The 17,885-nt window shown below is 39.7% G+C and overlaps 3 protein-coding genes across 3 annotated transcripts; 2 read left to right on the top strand and 1 right to left on the bottom strand.

Annotated features, from left to right (window-relative positions):
* The first annotated feature begins 88 nt into the window (after positions 1-88).
* On the top strand, positions 89-2,056 carry mrps7 (mitochondrial ribosomal protein S7). Its single transcript, XM_041778004.1, has 5 exons — positions 89-156; positions 940-1,131; positions 1,213-1,276; positions 1,376-1,543; positions 1,626-2,056. Exons 1-5 carry the CDS (start codon positions 113-115, stop codon positions 1,845-1,847), a joined length of 690 nt encoding a protein of 229 aa, XP_041633938.1. The 5' UTR covers positions 89-112; the 3' UTR covers positions 1,848-2,056.
* LOC121503543 (MIF4G domain-containing protein B-like) lies at positions 2,049-10,961 on the bottom strand. The gene is made up of 6 exons (XM_041778005.1): positions 10,843-10,961; positions 10,043-10,155; positions 7,556-7,665; positions 7,126-7,281; positions 5,481-5,573; positions 2,049-4,911 (listed from the first exon to the last, which is right to left on the bottom strand). The coding sequence occupies exons 2-6, from the start codon at positions 10,119-10,121 to the stop codon at positions 4,684-4,686; spliced, it is 666 nt and encodes a 221-aa protein (XP_041633939.1). The 5' UTR covers positions 10,122-10,155; positions 10,843-10,961; the 3' UTR covers positions 2,049-4,683.
* A 392-nt stretch (positions 10,962-11,353) lies between these two features.
* slc25a19 (solute carrier family 25 member 19) lies at positions 11,354-17,059 on the top strand. The gene is made up of 7 exons (XM_041816979.1): positions 11,354-11,458; positions 12,393-12,553; positions 12,720-12,875; positions 12,982-13,152; positions 13,369-13,549; positions 16,046-16,176; positions 16,261-17,059. Exons 2-7 carry the CDS (start codon positions 12,422-12,424, stop codon positions 16,477-16,479), a joined length of 990 nt encoding a protein of 329 aa, XP_041672913.1. The 5' UTR covers positions 11,354-11,458; positions 12,393-12,421; the 3' UTR covers positions 16,480-17,059.
* Positions 17,060-17,885: the final 826 nt, after the last annotated feature.

The following is a 17,885-nucleotide window of genomic DNA, read 5'->3' as shown; positions in this document are numbered from 1 at the left end:
TCTGTAGTTTTCAGGTAAAATATTAGGAACCAAATTTGAATTAATGTATTTCTCTTAAGGCATCTACAGGAGGTACTAATCCGGGGTCCTGACTGACACTCACATTTTCAAGATGGCTGCTACCATCGCAGGATTATTAAAACCTTGGACACCAAGGTAACTTTAATTTTTATTAGATTACAGGTTGTGTGTCCGTGTTTTTTCTGTGTATATTATATTACTTTTCAGCTGTGCAATTAACGGAAATCTAACTAAAATGGGAAATATAATGACCATCATCAGGAAGTAAATAAGCCTAAATATGCTAACAAGAATCTAGATGAAGGAGGCTGTCGTTTCTATATTTTCCGTTGTTAAACTCTTTATATCCTGTTGATTTCTTTCAATTCTGGTTTGTTGTTTTGTCTTAAAAATGTCTGAATTAAACACGTATTACGGCCACATGCTGACAGAACGGAGCAAACTGCAACTATCATTAATTTAAAACATTTTATTGTTTTTTTGTCATTATTGACTTTATTGTTGATTAATTTATCTGTGTGATTATTTTGAAAAATAATAATTCTGATGTCATTAAATATCAGAAAAAAACGTAAAAAGGAAGAACTAAAACGATTAAAAATAAACATTTCTAAATACAATCATTGTGATTTCAACGAAAATCACGCTTTATTGTGAAATTGTTGATAAATGCCAAAGCGTGTGGGGAATCTTCCAACAAAATAGAACATGGAGATCAGAGCATCTTCATTTGTTTGTGTGGAAAGCATGAAAAGTAATTTTAAAAAGACTATTGAATATTGGGTGCTGAAGTCTTCTTTTTTCTTGCCTTAGGGGTTGAAATAGGTATCTTTATTGTATCACATTAACTTGAATCATATGAAAGATTAAAATTCTGGTTTTCTGAAAACTCCATTCTGGTTTGTATTTTGTTTGCAGAGTAATCCTGGTGAGATGGAGCAGATACGACCCTTACTATCTGGAGCCAGAGGTCAGGAAAGAGGTGTACACCAGGCCAGAATCAGAGCTGACAGCTGAAGAGAAAGAGGGGCGGCAGCTCAAAGCACTCCGACCCATCAAGGCTGCGACTAACAGTGTCACCAGCTCTGTTTTTGACGACCCGGTCATCAGGTAGAGGACAGACACAAGGTTGCATCCATGCTTTTTTTCTTGCATTCACTGCATGATCTTATTTTCCTCTTCTCTTTGCAGTAAATTCACCAACATGATGATGAAACACGGAGACAAGGTTTTGGCCCAAGAGATCTTGAGAGAAGTAAGAAAGAAAGAAAGCAGACACTGTGCACCATCTCAGATGTTGATATTTTCACTTCATTGTAAGAATAACTCACTGGATTTGTCTTCATCTCTCTAGACTCTGGAGGACATAAAGAGAAAGCAGGTGGAGAAATACCACAAGGCTCCACAGGGGAAGAAGGAGGAGATCGAGTGTAGCCCCTACGCCATTTTCCACCAAGCTATCGACAACTGTAAGCCAGTCGTTGGTCTGGCGAGTATTCAGAAGGGTGGAAAGTATTACCAGGTCAGTGAAGAAGCAGACCAGAGCTTTTTTATGTAGATCTTGTGCCAATGAAGAACTCTAACCCCCTCCTGTGTTGTCCCAGGTGCCCATCCCTCTTTCAGAAAACAGGCGGCGCTTCCTCGCCATGAAGTGGATGATCACAGAGTGCAGGGAGAACAAGCACAGACGCACGCAAATGTATGAAAAACTCTCCCAGGAGCTTTTGGCAGCTTACACGAAGGAGGGCAACGTTATGAAGAAGAAGCATGAGATGCACAAGATGGCTGAAGCCAACAGGGCGTACGCTCACTACCGCTGGTGGTAGAAAGACTCGTTTGGACTGGTATCGTGTCGGTCATTCAGTGGCACGCTTGTAAATAGAGAGCAGTGATATCCTGTGGTGGAAGGACTGCGCTGTAAGAGCTCAAGAAAGAGAGTGAGGCTAACAAGAATGGACTTTTTATACCGAGAAACTGTATCATGTACAATCATTGTTCAGTCACACAATAAAAACAGAAAACTGAAATAAGGAAACCTTCCAAAATTTATTAGAACAGATACTTTTGCAGCAAATGTACAACCCAACCATAAAAAAATGGAACTGAATCATGTAAAAATGTTGTAACAGCTTCATAAATATGTAGTAGTCAGTTCTCTTTAGGAAGCATTAGTATCTACAGCATCCTAACCAAGTTATTCAAATCAATAAGCCAAACTGGGACTGAATTTGGTGACAATTACAAAAGTTAAAAATAAACAGATTGTTGGAGTTGCAGTACAAAATATAACTTCTGAACATGGCTGGGTTTAAAATCAATTCTCATCTTTTAGATGTTTTTCTTTTGAAATAGAGGTTGATTTGTCCGACTGCAATGGAAGTCTAGCATATTTACTTTCAGCAGATGCAAGCATTCAAAAACACATTTCTGTGGGAGTATTTCATCTGATTCTGCTCGGGCTAAAGAGGGAAACGCTGACTCAAAGAGTCAGACATCAGCTACATGGAAATGTCAGTGCTGGTGTAATCTTAAGTCTGTGTCCTCTAGTGACTGTGGAAAGTAAATCACAAAGATCACGTGTCCTGCTCTTATTAGTGTTTCCCACATATAGACTATACTTGGGTGGGCCACCCAGGCATATTTGCCTGCCTTTTATTTAAATTTCAGAGATATCAACTTGAAGATCCGTCCTGTAAATGCAATATTGAACTGATGACACATAAAGTTGCGCTGTTATTTCAGCATTTCTCTGCAGCTTCTTGCAACCTCCAACCATGCTCTGCCTCAGCCTTTCCCAAGACTTCAGAATGACGTGGCTCATTTTAAAACCTGAAAATCATCTGGAGCCCACCAAACCCATCAGACTACCATGACATGAGACTCAAAGTCAGATGGTAGCTTGTATAGCGCCACAGCTCACAGCTACTCAGAGAGAATAGCCCTCAGTATTAGCTAGTCAGAGTCATACACATCCATACCCATTTACATGCCACCGACAAAGCAGTGGGAGCAAATTGGGGTGTTGACATGTGACTGTAGGAGCTGGGGATCAAATACCGTCTCTACCTACTGGGCCACAGTTGCCCACAAAGTCCAGATTTTTACCTCCTAACAGAGAATTTCAACGTGCACATAGAGTTTTCATAGACATTAATGCTGCAAGGAAAGCATCTGTGCAGTCACAAAGTAAAGACCATTTATGTAGTTTTGATCCAACATCTGCATGGTCACCCAGTTTTCTAATATTCAGCTCTTTAAATGTACTTGGCTCCACTGCAAGGCTTGTAGTCTCTGGCTTTGTTTTCACTCTACATTCTCATCCAAAGTCCAGCTCACAACACTGTCTGGCTTGCTTGATGTCACAAAACTACCAACCAATAACCACTGACGCCTGGGTGGCACTGACACAGGACATGTACGACATCACTTCCTGTTTCCTGCTGCTACTGTGCCGTTTCTCATGTTGACAGAGCTAGTGCTAAATTGTTTATTTTCCTTATTTTTTTAAGCATGCACTTTCACGTTTGCCACATTAAGTACATTTGGTTTGTCAAGGTTACCTCTACGGTAAATGTTCTGGTTGTATTTTGTTAGTTCTGGGACACTTTAGAAGAATTTAGTCATTTAATCAAGTATTTTACAACCTCAAAATTCAGTCTCACAGCCCTCTCAACACTATGGAAAGCACTGCTCTACCTTATCAACAATAAGCCTCCATGCACTCAGCTCACCTTGCCTGCTGTGATTAAGGAATAAGTAAAGCATTTAAAAAGGTGAGTGATGCTATTTAAGTGTTTCTATACAACGTCCAGCTGATGAATATGGCCAAAAGAGCACAAATCATGAAGAATGATGCAGGGCAGGACGGCCATCCCTACCACCCAGTATAGAGCCATTCTGTGAGAAACACCATCTAGAACCTCTAGTAAAAAAACAAAACAGTTAATCAGGCTTATTTATCAGGAGAAATAGAATTTTGATTTTAACTTTGACAAGTCTCTTGCTGCTTTATTTATAAGAAGATCTGCAACAAAACTCAAACAATATAAAAAGATCCCTGAATCAGGACAAAATGCTTTTTCTGTCTAAACCCAGTAACACAGGAATCCTACTCGAGAAACTTGGCAGATATTTCTCTAAAACTCGAAATCTAGTCTAGTATATCAAACAAGTAAAATCTGGAATTAAATTAAAAGTTGGTCACACAACAATACAAAGTAAAGCAAAAACCCAAATCAGCGTGTTTTCTGACCGGAATGTTTGCTCCAATCTCTTTGGATTTGGTTAAAAAATAAGTTTTGAAATGTTTTGTCTTAAACAGGAATGCCTAAAAGATAATATAAAACATAAAAATATCCTCAGCTTCTATAACTGTTCTCAAACTTTTAAACAAAGTATACCTGAACGTGGCTAAACCTTGTAAACATAACTGTGAACTATTGCACATTCCACATCCACGGCACCATCTCAGTGAACTGATGTAACGCAGAAACATCCAGCAGTCTTTTTGTTCAGTTTCTCAACCGCCATCTTCACCAAACCCCTCGCTGATTATCTGGAGGAGCTCTGTCATTAAATTGCTGGTTTTACAATCAGAAGAGGAGGTATCCAAGGTGCTTCAAGGTCGGCTAATGCACCTGCAGATCAGCCACTCAGGGCATCTTAGTCTGCGATTTCGCTGTAGTAGTATTTGTGGGCAGTGCTGCTGAGCATCCAGCCTCCGGCTCTGAACTCCAGGATCTCCAGCAGCAGCAGACGGGCCATGGAGGTGAGGCCCTCCTGGAGCAGGAAGCCGTCCCGCAGCAGGAAGAACAGCTCGTCCATGCGCTGGGTGTTCATCTTCTCCAGCTGCTCTCCGATACGATGCAGCTGCAGGACAAGACAGTCCACCTACAGAGAAGGAGGACTTAAGATAAGTCTTGAGTATTGTCTGGTCTGGTGATCTTCATGTCTTACACAAGTACATTTTTAAATACTCATGCACAGTTTAGCTGAGATGAATGCTAAATATGGTATGGAGACAACAGTGGTCAAAATATTTGATACCCTGATTGTTTTGATACCACTTGCTTTAAAAAGGACGCAATGGCTTATTTCAATCATTGATAGTATAAAAAAAATCAAAACTTAAAAATAAGTCTGGAAATTGCACATACTCAATGGATTAGAGAGACCCTGATTGATCGCTCATCATCGAGTGGCTGGTGACTATTGGGTAAAAGTAAACAAAACATCATAATGATGCGGTCAAATGTAACTTTAAGAAAAACAACATTTTCGTTTTTGGTGAAACTTTAGTAACACAGCTGTTGGTGGTGCAGCATTCATGATCAATCACACTGATGTTGTTATTAACACAATAAAGGACAAAATAAGAATCTTAAAGAGAAAGTATTTTAGCAAACATGAATCTAATCAACCAAACTGAAAAAAAAGACAAAAATTGCAGTCTTCCTCACCTCCTCTTCATTCATTAAAGCATCTGGTTGAGCTAGTCTCATCAGACAGTCATACACAGGATGGACCAGAGCCACCATCGGCATGTTGTTCACCTGAATGGAACACAGAGAGAAGACCAAAACTGTAAGTTTAACAGTTTCAACAATGACTGTCAACATAAGAAAGTCAACCTGTCATTTCCAAGGATGAAGCTGAAACTACACTGCTGCTATTTCAAATTTCTAAGCTAGATATCTGACTTCAGCACTGATACATCTTACACTCATTTTACCAAACTCTAAAAACTCTACAAATGACGTGTGGAAATTTAGGCAAATTATTCAGTGTGTTTACATGCAGTTAGAAAAGTTAAATCATTTAGTTAGTCCGACTAAAATAACACGCCTACATATTATAGTTGGATAGTGATTTTCTCTTGCATGTGTGTACCTCAGATGCACCCCAACAGGAGAGGGTGCATGTGCATGCTCTGCAGAACAGCATTCTTGCAAGGCAGCAGCTCTCTACTTATCTGGGCTTTACGGCAGAGAGGGAAGGTGGAGGTCTCTCCTCAGTGCACTTTGCTCAATTCACCTTTACGTCAACCCCTACCAGTCTCCCAGGCCCTACTGCTGAAAAACACCCCCACAGCATGATGCTGCCACCACCATGCTTTACTGTTGGAAAAGTGATGAGCGGTTCCTGGTTTCCTCCTACAGACGTCACTTTTTGAATCTTATTTCTCACAGTCTGAGAGTCCTACGGGGGGCTTTTATGCAAAACTTTATGCAAAAATTATATGTGTTTTGCACTGAGGAGAGTCTTCGGTCTAGCCACTCTGGCATAAAGTTCAGTGGAGGGCTGCAGTGATGGTTGTCCTTCTGGGACTTTGGCCCATCTCTGGAGCTAAGTCTGAGTGACCACCAGGTTCTTGGTCACCTGAGAATTCTGGAGGCCACTATGCTCTTGGGAACCTTCTGTCTAGCAGAAATGTTGTTGTAGCCTTCCCTGGACCTGTGCCTGTCAACAATCCTGTCTCTGAGTTCTGCAGGCAGATCCTTTGACCTCATGGCTTTGTTTTTGCTCTGATATATCGTGCCCAATCAATTTAATTTACCACAGGTGGACTCCAATCAAGGAGTAGAAACATTTCAGCAATGATCAAGAGAAATGGGAGGGATCCGATCTAAATTTCAGGGTTTTTGCAAAGGGCCTGAATATTTATGTCAATTCTATATTTCAGTGTTTTATTTTTCCTAAATTTCATTGCCGTCTGCTTTTGTATACTACAACAGAGGGGAAAAAGCTCATTCTATTTAAAGAAAAAGTAAATAACAGAATATGTACAAAATCTACAGAGCTGCAAAGTTGTTTGTGTTTCTGCAATTTAACACAAAACTTCTTAAATGCTTGCTTGCAAGCAAGATCAGCTGTAACTATATCCATTAGTACCAAACTAAAAGGGGACATATCGCCACCTAGTGTAGCAGAGTCAGAATTCTCCCCCAGTGTTTGTATACTGGGAAAAGAACAGTCTTCCGGTTGAAGACTGTAATTGCACCATAGCTGATGTGCTACCAAACTCTGGATGTAAACGTACCTGCTGTAGATAAAATACTGATAATATTAACTCAATATCAAAACACACAGAAGTTTGTGACTTACTTTGAGGTAGTCGAAGATGTTACAGATAAACGTGACGTAGCACACCCACTCCTGCAGCGAGCGCCCCCTTGTCTCCTCACGGTCCTTGAACTCCTGCTGGAGCCGGTTCAGCAGGTTTCTCCTGAACACATTCCCGTTGTTCTGCTTGGCCTCAGCCTGCAGAGAGAGAGAGAGGTCAGGGTGAAGGTGAAGCATGGACTAAAAGTCAGGAAACAAAGCGGCACGAGTAAGCTGGCTTAAGAGCCTCCTGTGGCTCGAGTGTAAACTTCCAATTGGTCTTTGATAAGGTAAGAGGATTAAGAATTTGGTTAAACAGCCTTAAATTAGATATTTAGGTTCCGTTCTGGTTTGATAAATCCTTCTGTCCTGGTGGGGCTCAGAGTCTGAACCAAACCAACAGGAAGCTCCACTAGAAGTTACCAGAACAGACCTGAACGATGGTGTAGCAGATACGCCCGGCCTCTTTGCTGAACACCTGGTCCTTTAGAGACTGATCCATGATGATGTTGGACACCTTCTCCAGGTTGACTGAGCTTGGATCTGGGAGAAGAACAAATGTAATGTTTGATTAATAATTTAATGTTTAAGTGTAACATCTTAAGGTTTTAAAGGGGGTGCTTGCAGCATCAACATGTCTAAGATATTCATACAGCAAGAACAATACAGGGGTAATCACGAGGTGTGATGTACTTATTAATATAAAGAGTACCACTAACAAGAGATGGTGATCAGCACAGCCCCTGTCCATAAAAGCTAGCAGCAGCATTCACACGAAAAATAAGCTATGCTTGGAGCCGAACATAAAAAAGAGAAAAGTTATTTCTATAAAAGCTTTATATCGCTTGAAGTATAAGCTTATTTTTGCACATTTTCACAGCAGATCTACAGTGTGACATGATGCATTGCATACCTACAGGAACATAGAACTTAACAAATTAATAATGTGCTGGTTTTGCTGCTCCTCAGTCTACATGGGTGAGATGTGAGGGGCAAACACAGGGCACAGATGAGCTTAAAGGCCTCTTCATTAAGCGTGTATCCTCCCATTAGGGCACAGGTATATTTTCTTACCTCCGCCAAGGAGGTTATGTGCTTGGCAGGGTTTGTTAGCTTGTTTGTTATTTTGTTAGCAACATAACTTAAAAAGTTATGGGTGGATTTTGATGAAATTTTCAGGACATGTCAGGAATGGCATAAGGAAGAACCAGTTCGATTTTGGGAGTGATCTGGATCACCGTCTGGATCCAGGAATTTTTAAAAGGATTCTGTACTATTGTGAGATAGGGCTAATGGCGGAGGTCTGCGCTCTCCGAAGGCTTTTCTAGTTTATTTTAAATACAAACGCAAAAATATAATGCCAAAGGAAAGGACTGTCTGATTGCAGGATGACTTTCTTGTTCAACCCCAGACAGCCTTTCCAAACAGGAGCAGTGCAATCTGGCATCTACTGTACATAAAACAAATGCATTGACGCATTGGTTTAACAACAGCATTGGCCAAAATCGATTCCTCTGACAAACACGGGCAAATAATGTGGCATAAACAGATGTCATTGATCTGATTAATGATGGCATTTGGTATACCTAACTGCTGAATCAAAGAGGAAGTTTTTAACTGGGAAAAAGTCATCATTTGGACAAAATCTGATCTTTATTCATGGTCAAACATGAGAGAAAATGTTGGCAAAATGGGATGTAATGAAAGAAAGTCCAAGCGGTCAAGGGTAATCTGTTTAATGCTATTCAAACATCAGGATTTGCTCTTATTTTCACAAGTGCATCTGTATATATTTTAATTTGATAAGTAGTGAGGCTGCACAATAAATCACATCTTTATCATTATTGTAAAATGAGCTTTGTCAATAATTACACTGCAAAAGATTGAATTAACTGCAGTAAATCTGATTATTTTAGGCAAACAAGATGCTTTCTCATTCAGTTTGTGTGCATTTCACATCTCACACAATTTTCACGCGGTAATTTGAAACTCAAGCTAGTCAGCCAGCACCTATCTGCAGGGTAAGTCCAGTGATAAAAAGTGCTTGATTAATTTTTCATTCATCCATCCTTGCAACATAAATAATGCATGTTGCAAATAGTGCCACACAATAAGTAAAATTTAAATTTCATTTCCTGTTTTGTTTTCAAGAAAATCAACATTAAACGATTACTATGATGCATGATGTGCCTTCTGTCCATAGAGGTAAATGTTTTAGGGTTACAGTTATTTTTTGGCTACAAGGATGCAAGATCACTTCACATCAACACTACTTTGTTTTTCTTTAATCAGCTGGTTTTACAGCCTTTCACGACAGAAATTGAACAGTAATGTTAAAATCTGTTAAAAGATTTTGGTGTGAAAAAGAGAGATCTGAATTCTTACAGCAGAATGTCTTTTGTCTGTTTTTTTTGTACAAGCTGCTCTGAACCAATTGCCCCTTGAGAGCTTAATAAAGTAGTTGAATTGAATTGAAAATAGTTCATTTATTTGTAGATCATTAGAATTTAACTGCCTTCACTGGGCAAAACAAGTGAAAAATCAAAATAAGTCAAAATATAAATATGTAAATTATGATATATTTTGATAAGTCACTTATTTTTCACAGTGTGAAAACTGTTAAATTGATAAGGGTTCAATAAATGTATGTGCTGCAGCCCTACAACAGTCACTCACAGCTCAAGTTAAAGCTTGTACAGGTTCTTTATCTTAAGTCCATTTATCACACTTCATATCATTATCAAAATATCAACATTTAGTATTGTGCATAACTTTTTTATCATAAAGTGCTGTCCTAAAATCGCCCTAACACTCCAAATACTGAACTATGATTGTTTGATTTAAACGACAATTGCCCATATTTGGGCATATGCCTCTCCAAGATCATCATATGTACTCTCATTTTCAGAAACCTGCACACCTTTCAAGGCTGTTTTCAGCAAAATCTGCGTGTCCATGTCAAAAGCCTGGATCCTGTAGTCTTCAGAGGAGTTCTCCATTATAGATGACAGATGACTCCAAGGAGCAGTCACACTGTAAAAGACAAGAAAATACATATTACTGTATCTTACATTGGTTTAGTTACAATACAACGGGGTTTTAACAGTAATGCAAGCTTTTCAAAGTCATGGTTCTGCTTCAAGCCTCGGCACAAAATACACAGACAGAGAGCTCAGGACAATCTGTGTGACAACAATAAGCAGAAAATCCTGTGCGGTCATCAAACTGGCTGCTCATTCATTGAGGGATTACATGTGAGCACTCAGGTCGACCAGGAGGTTAACCATGTTCGCAAATCAATAGATTTACCACAAAATGACACGAAATTACTTCGACAAATGCGATTAAAATGGTAAAATATGAAGAAAACACCTTCTATAGGTCCCTTAACGGACGTAAACAAAAGCGTTACTGTTAAACGACCGTTAGCTTAACGTGCACTCATGTAAAGGGTCACTTTTCCATTTACCTCTGGTCTAACACATCTAAATATAATATTAGAGGTTACACAGTATGCATACTGATGATTAACCTTAAGTATCACTGAGTTCGCAGGTTGGCGTGCTTCGTCTCAATCACTGAAACCAAACGTGAACGTTAATGATAAGACGACTTAACGTTAGCGCCAAGTTTAACACCTAACCTACTTTTACCTTATAAAACAAGCAAATGACAACCATAACAAGTTAAAGGATAATCCAGAGTAAGCTTACAACTTACATTTCGAAAGTAGTGAGGCGAAATTGTCTAAAAGGTGAGAAAATTCGTTTAAACAGGCGCTGGTAGACACTTGAGTAAATGTAAGCGGACGTTTCCCTGCACAGATAATCAGAGCTGAAGTAATTAGGAAAGAGATATCCCTGTAAAGTCAACGTCGACGTATGGCTGTTTGTACCTAATTTCCGGTTTGCTGCCGTGAGGCAGGGAATAATCTTGCTACATCTTTCAGCTTTGGAACGTAGAGGAACGCTGCATTCACGAACTCTTCACATGCTCGGAGAATCTAATTTTTAAAGTATATCTGATTGATAAACGAGTTTTTCTTCCTAAAAAGATGCATTAAATATCCTTTCTGTGCAACATAAACTAAGTTATACAATTTCATCACGAGTTTTAAACTATTTCGACATGAGGGTGCGTTTCTCTTCAAGTGGAGAGCTTATTTTTCCGATTATCATAACATCACAAAAATACCGGGCTCTTTCTGGCCCGGAAGTAAAACTAGCAGTATTTCGGGCGTGCTCTAGTAAGCGGTTGCTCCCCTGTGCATGTTGTAATGTACATTGTGTTCAGAACAGCTGCAGTAGTTGTATTTATGAAGGATTTACATAATAAGGTAAGTGTCTTTACATTGGTATAGAGTACATATCCGCTTCTTATTTGTTAGCTTAGCCTAGCTAGTCCCAAGGTCCCACTGTTTGCCCTTTACATGTTGTAATTATTTCTGCTCCCCATGCTCTGTGATGACAGGTTATTATCACGTAATAAAATAAAACATAATTAGTCGTTAATCGTAAGATTTTTTTTGTCTAGATTATCACAGATGTGACTTTTGTGAACTAATGATGCTTCATTTTAAAAAGGAAGTTAAGAAATAAATGTGGAAAAAATAATCAAGCATATTTTGAGCACATTAGATCGTCATAAATGTAAACCTTCGTGTCAACTGCGCAATTCTAAAGTTTAAATTTACTGCTGCGGTTGTTCTTAATGCCATAGGAAGATATTGCACTATTTGAACCCAGTGTCCTGATAAAAATCATACGTGGGATGAGTTTTGTAAGGAATAATGGGCAAATTTTGCAAAGTCAAGACAGATTAATCCGTTAGCGTCTTAAGCAAAAAGAATGAATGCTGTAATGTAATCAGAAGATGGTTTGCATATTTATGCAACCGAGGTTTTGCTATGTATTTATCAGTTTCTCTTGAAACATTTTAGTTTTTTTTTCCTATGTAATTAAATATATTTTAGGTTACATTAATGGAAAAAAATGTTCTGCAATGATATATCTTGGTCTAATTTATACACCACAAAACTGTGTCATTTAACAGGGGTGTCTAGACTTATTTCAACCACTATTTTAGAAACTCCTTACCTCAGAACAAAATCTTGTAAAGAAAAACAGCCTGAAGGTTTCTAACATGTGGGAAAGCAGGATATAATATGATTCAGGGCCATTTAAAAAGCCTCTCACTTTACACTTATCAAAAATCTTGCATTGGCACTAGTATTACAGAGCTGATTTTTATTTTATAACTTCTCCCTACAGCACTGATAAGACTCTGAAGTGGTGGAGACATGGTGGGCTATGACCCCTCAGCTCAGGGTGCTGCCCTCACCCCAGAAGAGGCCGCCCTGGCTGGGTCAGCTGCAGGGATGGTGACCCGAGCTCTCATCAGCCCCTTTGACGTAATTAAAATCAGATTCCAGGTAAAGATGAGGAGATATGCTGCACCAGAACTTTTACGGAAATGTTTGGTTGATCTTTTAGATTTAAATTATAGTCATTATCAGCCACTTCTTCAACTTTTTCACTCTTAGAATTTCTAAATGGGCTTCCTTCTTACATGTTTATAAGTATTTCTTGTCCTTGCAGCTGCAGATTGAGCGAGTGTCCAGACAGAAGCCTGAGGGGAAGTATTGGAGTTTATTTCAGGCTTCCCGCTGCATTTATTCAGAGGAGGGACTCTCTGCTTTCTGGAAGGGCCACATCCCAGCACAGCTGCTCTCCATCAGCTTCGGAGCTGTCCAGGTATGGAGCCTGTGAGCTTTCATCCGCACATAAAAAGATAAATCTTAGTGATTCTGTGATTAAATGTAAAAGAGAGATTGAAATAAGTGTATTTCGTGTTCTTCAGTTTGCCAGTTTTGAGTTCCTGACCGAGGTCGTGCACAAAACAACGCAGTACGACAGCCGGACAGCTGGAGTTCACTTTGTGTGCGGCGGTCTGGCTGCCTGCTCTGCCACGGTGGTCTGCCAGCCTCTGGACACGCTGCGGACACGCTTTGCTGCTCAGGGGGAACCCAAGGTGAGAGCTGTCTCTGCTGATGTACTGCAGCTGTCATGTCGAGATACCCTTTAATAGCAGCCAAGGATTTTCAGAGTCAGTTTCCCTCTCCATTCCTCATTTAACTTTAAAGTACAGAGAAATATCGGAATCCTATCATAAAAAACTATCATTATGTACTGCACAGAAGCACTGAAAACACTGGTATGTCATTTGTTTTCTAACCTGTCTTTATAGGTATACAGAAATCTGCGACATGCTGTGTCTACGATGTGCCGCTCAGAAGGTGTACTCACTTTTTTCCGCGGTCTGTCTCCGACTCTGATGGCTGTGTTTCCATACGCAGGGCTGCAGTTTTTCACCTACAACATCTTTAAAAAACTTTTAGCTCCATCATCTGACGCTGGGAAGTCTGGAGGTCAGTGATCAAACTCATGCCACATTATGCACATGCAAAGAGCTGCACTGAAATTACCAATTGAATCATATCCACTTAAAAACTTTCACCTTTTAATGCATGTACTGGATTCTTCATGTTTTACTAGTGTGAGTGCTTTGTACTGCACTCAGGCCGAGTACACTTCCTTGGCCTTGGCACAGATGGAAAAAGTGTGATTTGGCAGGATATGGTCAGTTATGATTGCACACAAGCTCTGGTGGGCAATGTGCTTGTGGCCCCAAGCCGATGCAACCTTTTCTTTCAACAATAGTTATAAACAATAGGGGAGTGTTAGAGGGCTGTATTTGACCTAAACGACTCAAAATAAGCTGTAAAGTTACTGTGGTGTTGTCTGTGTTTTCTTGCATTAAGACTGGGCGTGATGATGTACTCATGCTCGGGCCTGGTTGGGCTTGGAGCAATCTGAGTGCAGGCCAGTGGGGGAAGGGGAGGCAAGCATCCTTCAGCATGTAACAGGGTCACTACCCTAAGGCTTGATTCCCTATTAGGCGGGAATTTGTGAAAATAGAGGTTTCCCTCCTGCAAGCTGTTTCAAACTATGTCTCTATAACTCTCCTAATCCAAATAAAAACACAAAAATGCACTGCTGTGCTCTAAAGAGCATGGCATTTCATTTGCATGAAGCAGCAGTGACCTCTGTGGTTCATTTAGACGTCTCTGTCAATCAACATAGAGGGAGAGCAACTGTGTTTTTATGTTCAAACATGTTCAAAGTCCAGTATAAGGTTGGCTACTTCTGATGTCACAAACCAGTGACTCTAAACTGAGGAGAAACCGGCACACACTGTCATATTACAAGCCCAAGTGTTGTCACATCCTCAGTTTTTTGCATTGCTGTGCATTGCTGCCTCTTCTTCTTTACACTGACTGCATTTTTAAAATTTTGACTACAAAGAATAATAGAATTAACTGCATTATTGTAGTCAAAGCATCTGTAATTTTTCTGTCTCAGTCCACTTTAGGAATTACAAACACAGGCGCTGTTTAGCTGGGTATTTCCTACAGCCTTATGATACGTTACGTGTCATTATACTGAAACCACAGTATGAATCATTTTGAGGTACATTTGATTTAGGTTGATAAACATGTCTCAAAAATCATGTACAGGACAGAACTCACTACAGCTGCTGCCCTTTATTGTGGAAGACACTAGAAAAGGTGTAGTTTCAGGGATGGTGGACCTTAAAACACTTAAATTTAGATCCTCAAGGAACTTAAAAAATGACTGTTTATAAGTCAAAAAGCTGTTGATAAATGAAAATGCAGTATTATTGAACTGCACAGTATTTTTACAAAGCCCATTTGCATTTTAAAGGATTTTTTGCTTTAATTCTACATAAAACAGAACAAGCTTCTCTGTGATGGAGCAACCAGAAGGGAGTCTTTCTCAAACTCCTTAAACAGCTGTCTGAAGCCTCTGTTATCAGCTTGGCTGTTCAGCTTACGTCTTTACAAATAAAGCATAAAAAGCCGCTTATGATCTCCTGATCCAGTTTAGAAGTAGAGGGAAATTTTAACTCCACAGCATCACTCGGTGCTTGTTGGGATGACACAGATTAGCCTGGTGAGCTTAGCTGCTAACCACCCTGGTGTTGTGTCAATGAAGATTGGTGCTGCTGCAGGGTTTTACCTTGTTTATTGCACAGCCTGCATTACTCATGTCTACCTCCTGGCTTTCTAGTGTTTGAAAAACCCAAATAATCCAGTATCTTTGCTTGAAGTCAGTAGATAGAAATATGATTCTAGCTACTGGTGTGATTACACCTCTAACTTGTTTTGAAGTGAAGCATTGGCTTTATCATTCAGTTTAGGGCCTGCTGCCATCTACTGGCTTTTTTTTTTGTGAATTGCACCATAGGGGTAAAACGACTGTCACAGATTTTACAGCCATATCAGCTCTGTAACATTTGAATCCATACATGTTCCAGCAAGGATTATGTGATGATATATTGCCATATTTATGTTTTTAAGTTGGTAGAGCAGGTGCCTACTGTATGTACGAGGCTTCAGTCCTAAATGCAATGTCGCAGGATCAACTCCCACTCTCTTTTCCAATAATTCCTGTCTCTCTTAAGCCGTCCTATTTAAATGTAAAAAGCAATAAATAAGCTTAAAAAAAAACAATTACAGACAAACATGAACCACTCTGTATCACAGGGTTTCTGGGATTAACCACAACAAGGTTGTCTGTCTTTACAAGAAATATGTTGTGTTTTAACTTCAAAACTTCAGAAAGCAAACTGCACATATCACATACAACATCCATTATACTTAAAGCACAACATTGCTTTATGTTTTTATCTGCAACTCTGCATCAAGATTCAGTGGCTGCAAAGCTGACCACATACACCACCATCAGATTTACCTTGGTGGGTATCAGTTTAGCTCTTTGAATCATGACACCACTAACAAAATAAAAGAAGTAAAATGTGCCTGAATATCCCCTGCTTCAAGGAAACCTGAGAAGTCTGATCTGTGGCAGTGGAGCCGGAATGATCAGCAAAACCATCACGTATCCCTTCGACCTCTTCAAGAAGCGGCTGCAGGTTGGCGGCTTTGAGGCGGCCAGAGTTCACTTTGGGCAGGTGAGATTTTCTCAAACAAGCTTCATATATTGGGATCTGCTACTCTGAATCTTATGAGTAATTACCTCCCCTTATCTCATGTAGGTGCGGACTTACAGAGGTCTGGTAGACTGCGTGCTTCAGATAGCCAAAGAGGAGGGTCTCCGCGGTTTCTTTAAAGGCCTCTCGCCGAGCCTCGTTAAAGCCGCCCTGTCCACAGGCTTCACCTTTTTCTGGTATGAGTTTTTTCTAAATGCCATGCGTAACTACAAGGAGCAACAGAACACGAAAGGAAGACTCGTCAAAGACTCGCAGGAAAGATAACGAAGGAAAACAAAGTTATACTGACTCGACAACGCACATCTGAACAGACTCACTCTTTATTTTTCAAACATATCAACATGGTCAACGTCCGTAGTTGTTCCTGTTTGTTTACACACAAAGGTGGGAAAACATGACCTCTTTTTTTTTTTACTGTTTTTGTGCTGCCATTACAGTGTGTTGTGCCATTTATGCATTGAATGTTTTAAAAGTATATTTAATATTTTACTCTTGGTTTCTGAGGTTTCTTTGCCTGGTTTTTGAGCGATAAATATCATAGATGCTAAACGTCCAAACTGAACTTTGCCAATGAAAGCTCAGACTTCTTATGCTGGAGTTGCAGTTATTGACTTCATAAAATAAATTACAGGGGAAAGTTAAGCAGAGTTGTTTGTGTCTAGACATAAATGTGTTTTATTTATTCTACTTTATATTATGTTGGACAGAAAGGGTCTGGTCTACAAATGCACTGCTTGAGAAGAGTTTAATGTTTATCCTGCTGAAAGACGGAGGCTGTGGTCGTGCCTACATGTCGGTCCAACACTTTAACCTTCAGGTCATCTTTTTTTAATAAAAATGTTTTATAAAGACTATAATATCTGTCTCATACTTAAACAAGAAGATGCATGCACATTTGTAATAAGGTTGTCAACAATTTAGGTAGGAGAGTGGAAATGGGAAGGGTTAGCTGCTAGAAACAGGAGCAGTAGCTGTGCTTTTAAGAGCACCTCGTGTGCTTCCCGGGCCTGATCTAGCTCAGCACATACTGGGTGCCCTGGGCCCAGTGGGTTAGGCGAGGTCTCAGGGAGCTGGGAGGATACCTAAAGAGATGGGGCATGGGCCTGGCACATGTCTGGATGATGGCCATCAGGTGGCTAAAGGAGCACAGGGCCAAGGTTGACCATGGTTAAAGACCCTGTAAAGTGATAATGAATCTGCATTTAGGTTTTTTTTGTATGATGGGTCACTGTGTTATGAACCCCCAGGTCAAATTTCATTTGAAAAAAACATAAAAAAAATTAAGCCTCATAGTCATCAGATCTCAAACAGTGTGTATAAAAGAGCATATAAATCATGGTTAATGTATTGTTTAAATCAGTGGTTCTCAACTGGTGGGTCAGGACCCAAAAGTGGATCGTGGGGCTGTTTTCAGTGGGTCACAAAATGGTTCCTGGCAATAAGAAAGTCAAAATATTTAGAAGTGTTCAGCTGAAATGTGTCCCTATACTTTATTTTACTCTGTTTTGCTGGACAGGAAGTTGGTTTTGGTTGATTTTTCAGATCTTGACTTAAGTATTTTGTTATCTTGGGTAGAAATACCTTCAGAAAAGTTGTCACCCTTAAGTTTGGCCTGTCCAATTTGTTAATCATCAAAAAAGTTGTAATTTAAATGTAAGGTTAAATTATTT

This window comes from Cheilinus undulatus, linkage group 21 (genome assembly GCF_018320785.1).
Source record: "Cheilinus undulatus linkage group 21, ASM1832078v1, whole genome shotgun sequence".
Classification (NCBI taxonomy): Eukaryota; Metazoa; Chordata; class Actinopteri; order Labriformes; family Labridae; genus Cheilinus; species Cheilinus undulatus.
The sequence above is the reverse complement of the archived record's forward strand: the minus strand, read 5'-3'. Positions and strand labels throughout refer to the sequence as shown.

Bases quoted from the DNA above. Each gene is read 5' to 3' on its own strand.
- mrps7 (XM_041778004.1), top strand. From the start codon at position 113: ATGGCTGCTACCATCGCAGGATTATTAAAACCTTGGACACCAAG. The intron at 1,132-1,212 runs GTAGAGGACAGA...TTCTCTTTGCAG, and splicing joins TTTGACGACCCGGTCATCAG to TAAATTCACCAACATGATGA. The intron at 1,277-1,375 runs GTAAGAAAGAAA...TCATCTCTCTAG, and splicing joins CCCAAGAGATCTTGAGAGAA to ACTCTGGAGGACATAAAGAG.
- LOC121503543 (XM_041778005.1), bottom strand. From the start codon at position 10,121: ATGGAGAACTCCTCTGAAGACTACAGGATCCAGGCTTTTGACATGGAC. The intron at 7,282-7,555 runs GTCTGTTCTGGT...CTCTCTCTGCAG, and splicing joins TCTGCTACACCATCGTTCAG to GCTGAGGCCAAGCAGAACAA. The intron at 4,912-5,480 runs GTGAGGAAGACT...CCTTCTCTGTAG, and splicing joins CTTTAATGAATGAAGAGGAG to GTGGACTGTCTTGTCCTGCA.
- slc25a19 (XM_041816979.1), top strand. From the start codon at position 12,422: ATGGTGGGCTATGACCCCTCAGCTCAGGGTGCTGCCCTCACCCCAGAA. The intron at 13,153-13,368 runs GTGAGAGCTGTC...CTGTCTTTATAG, and splicing joins CTGCTCAGGGGGAACCCAAG to GTATACAGAAATCTGCGACA. The intron at 13,550-16,045 runs GTCAGTGATCAA...CCCTGCTTCAAG, and splicing joins TGACGCTGGGAAGTCTGGAG to GAAACCTGAGAAGTCTGATC.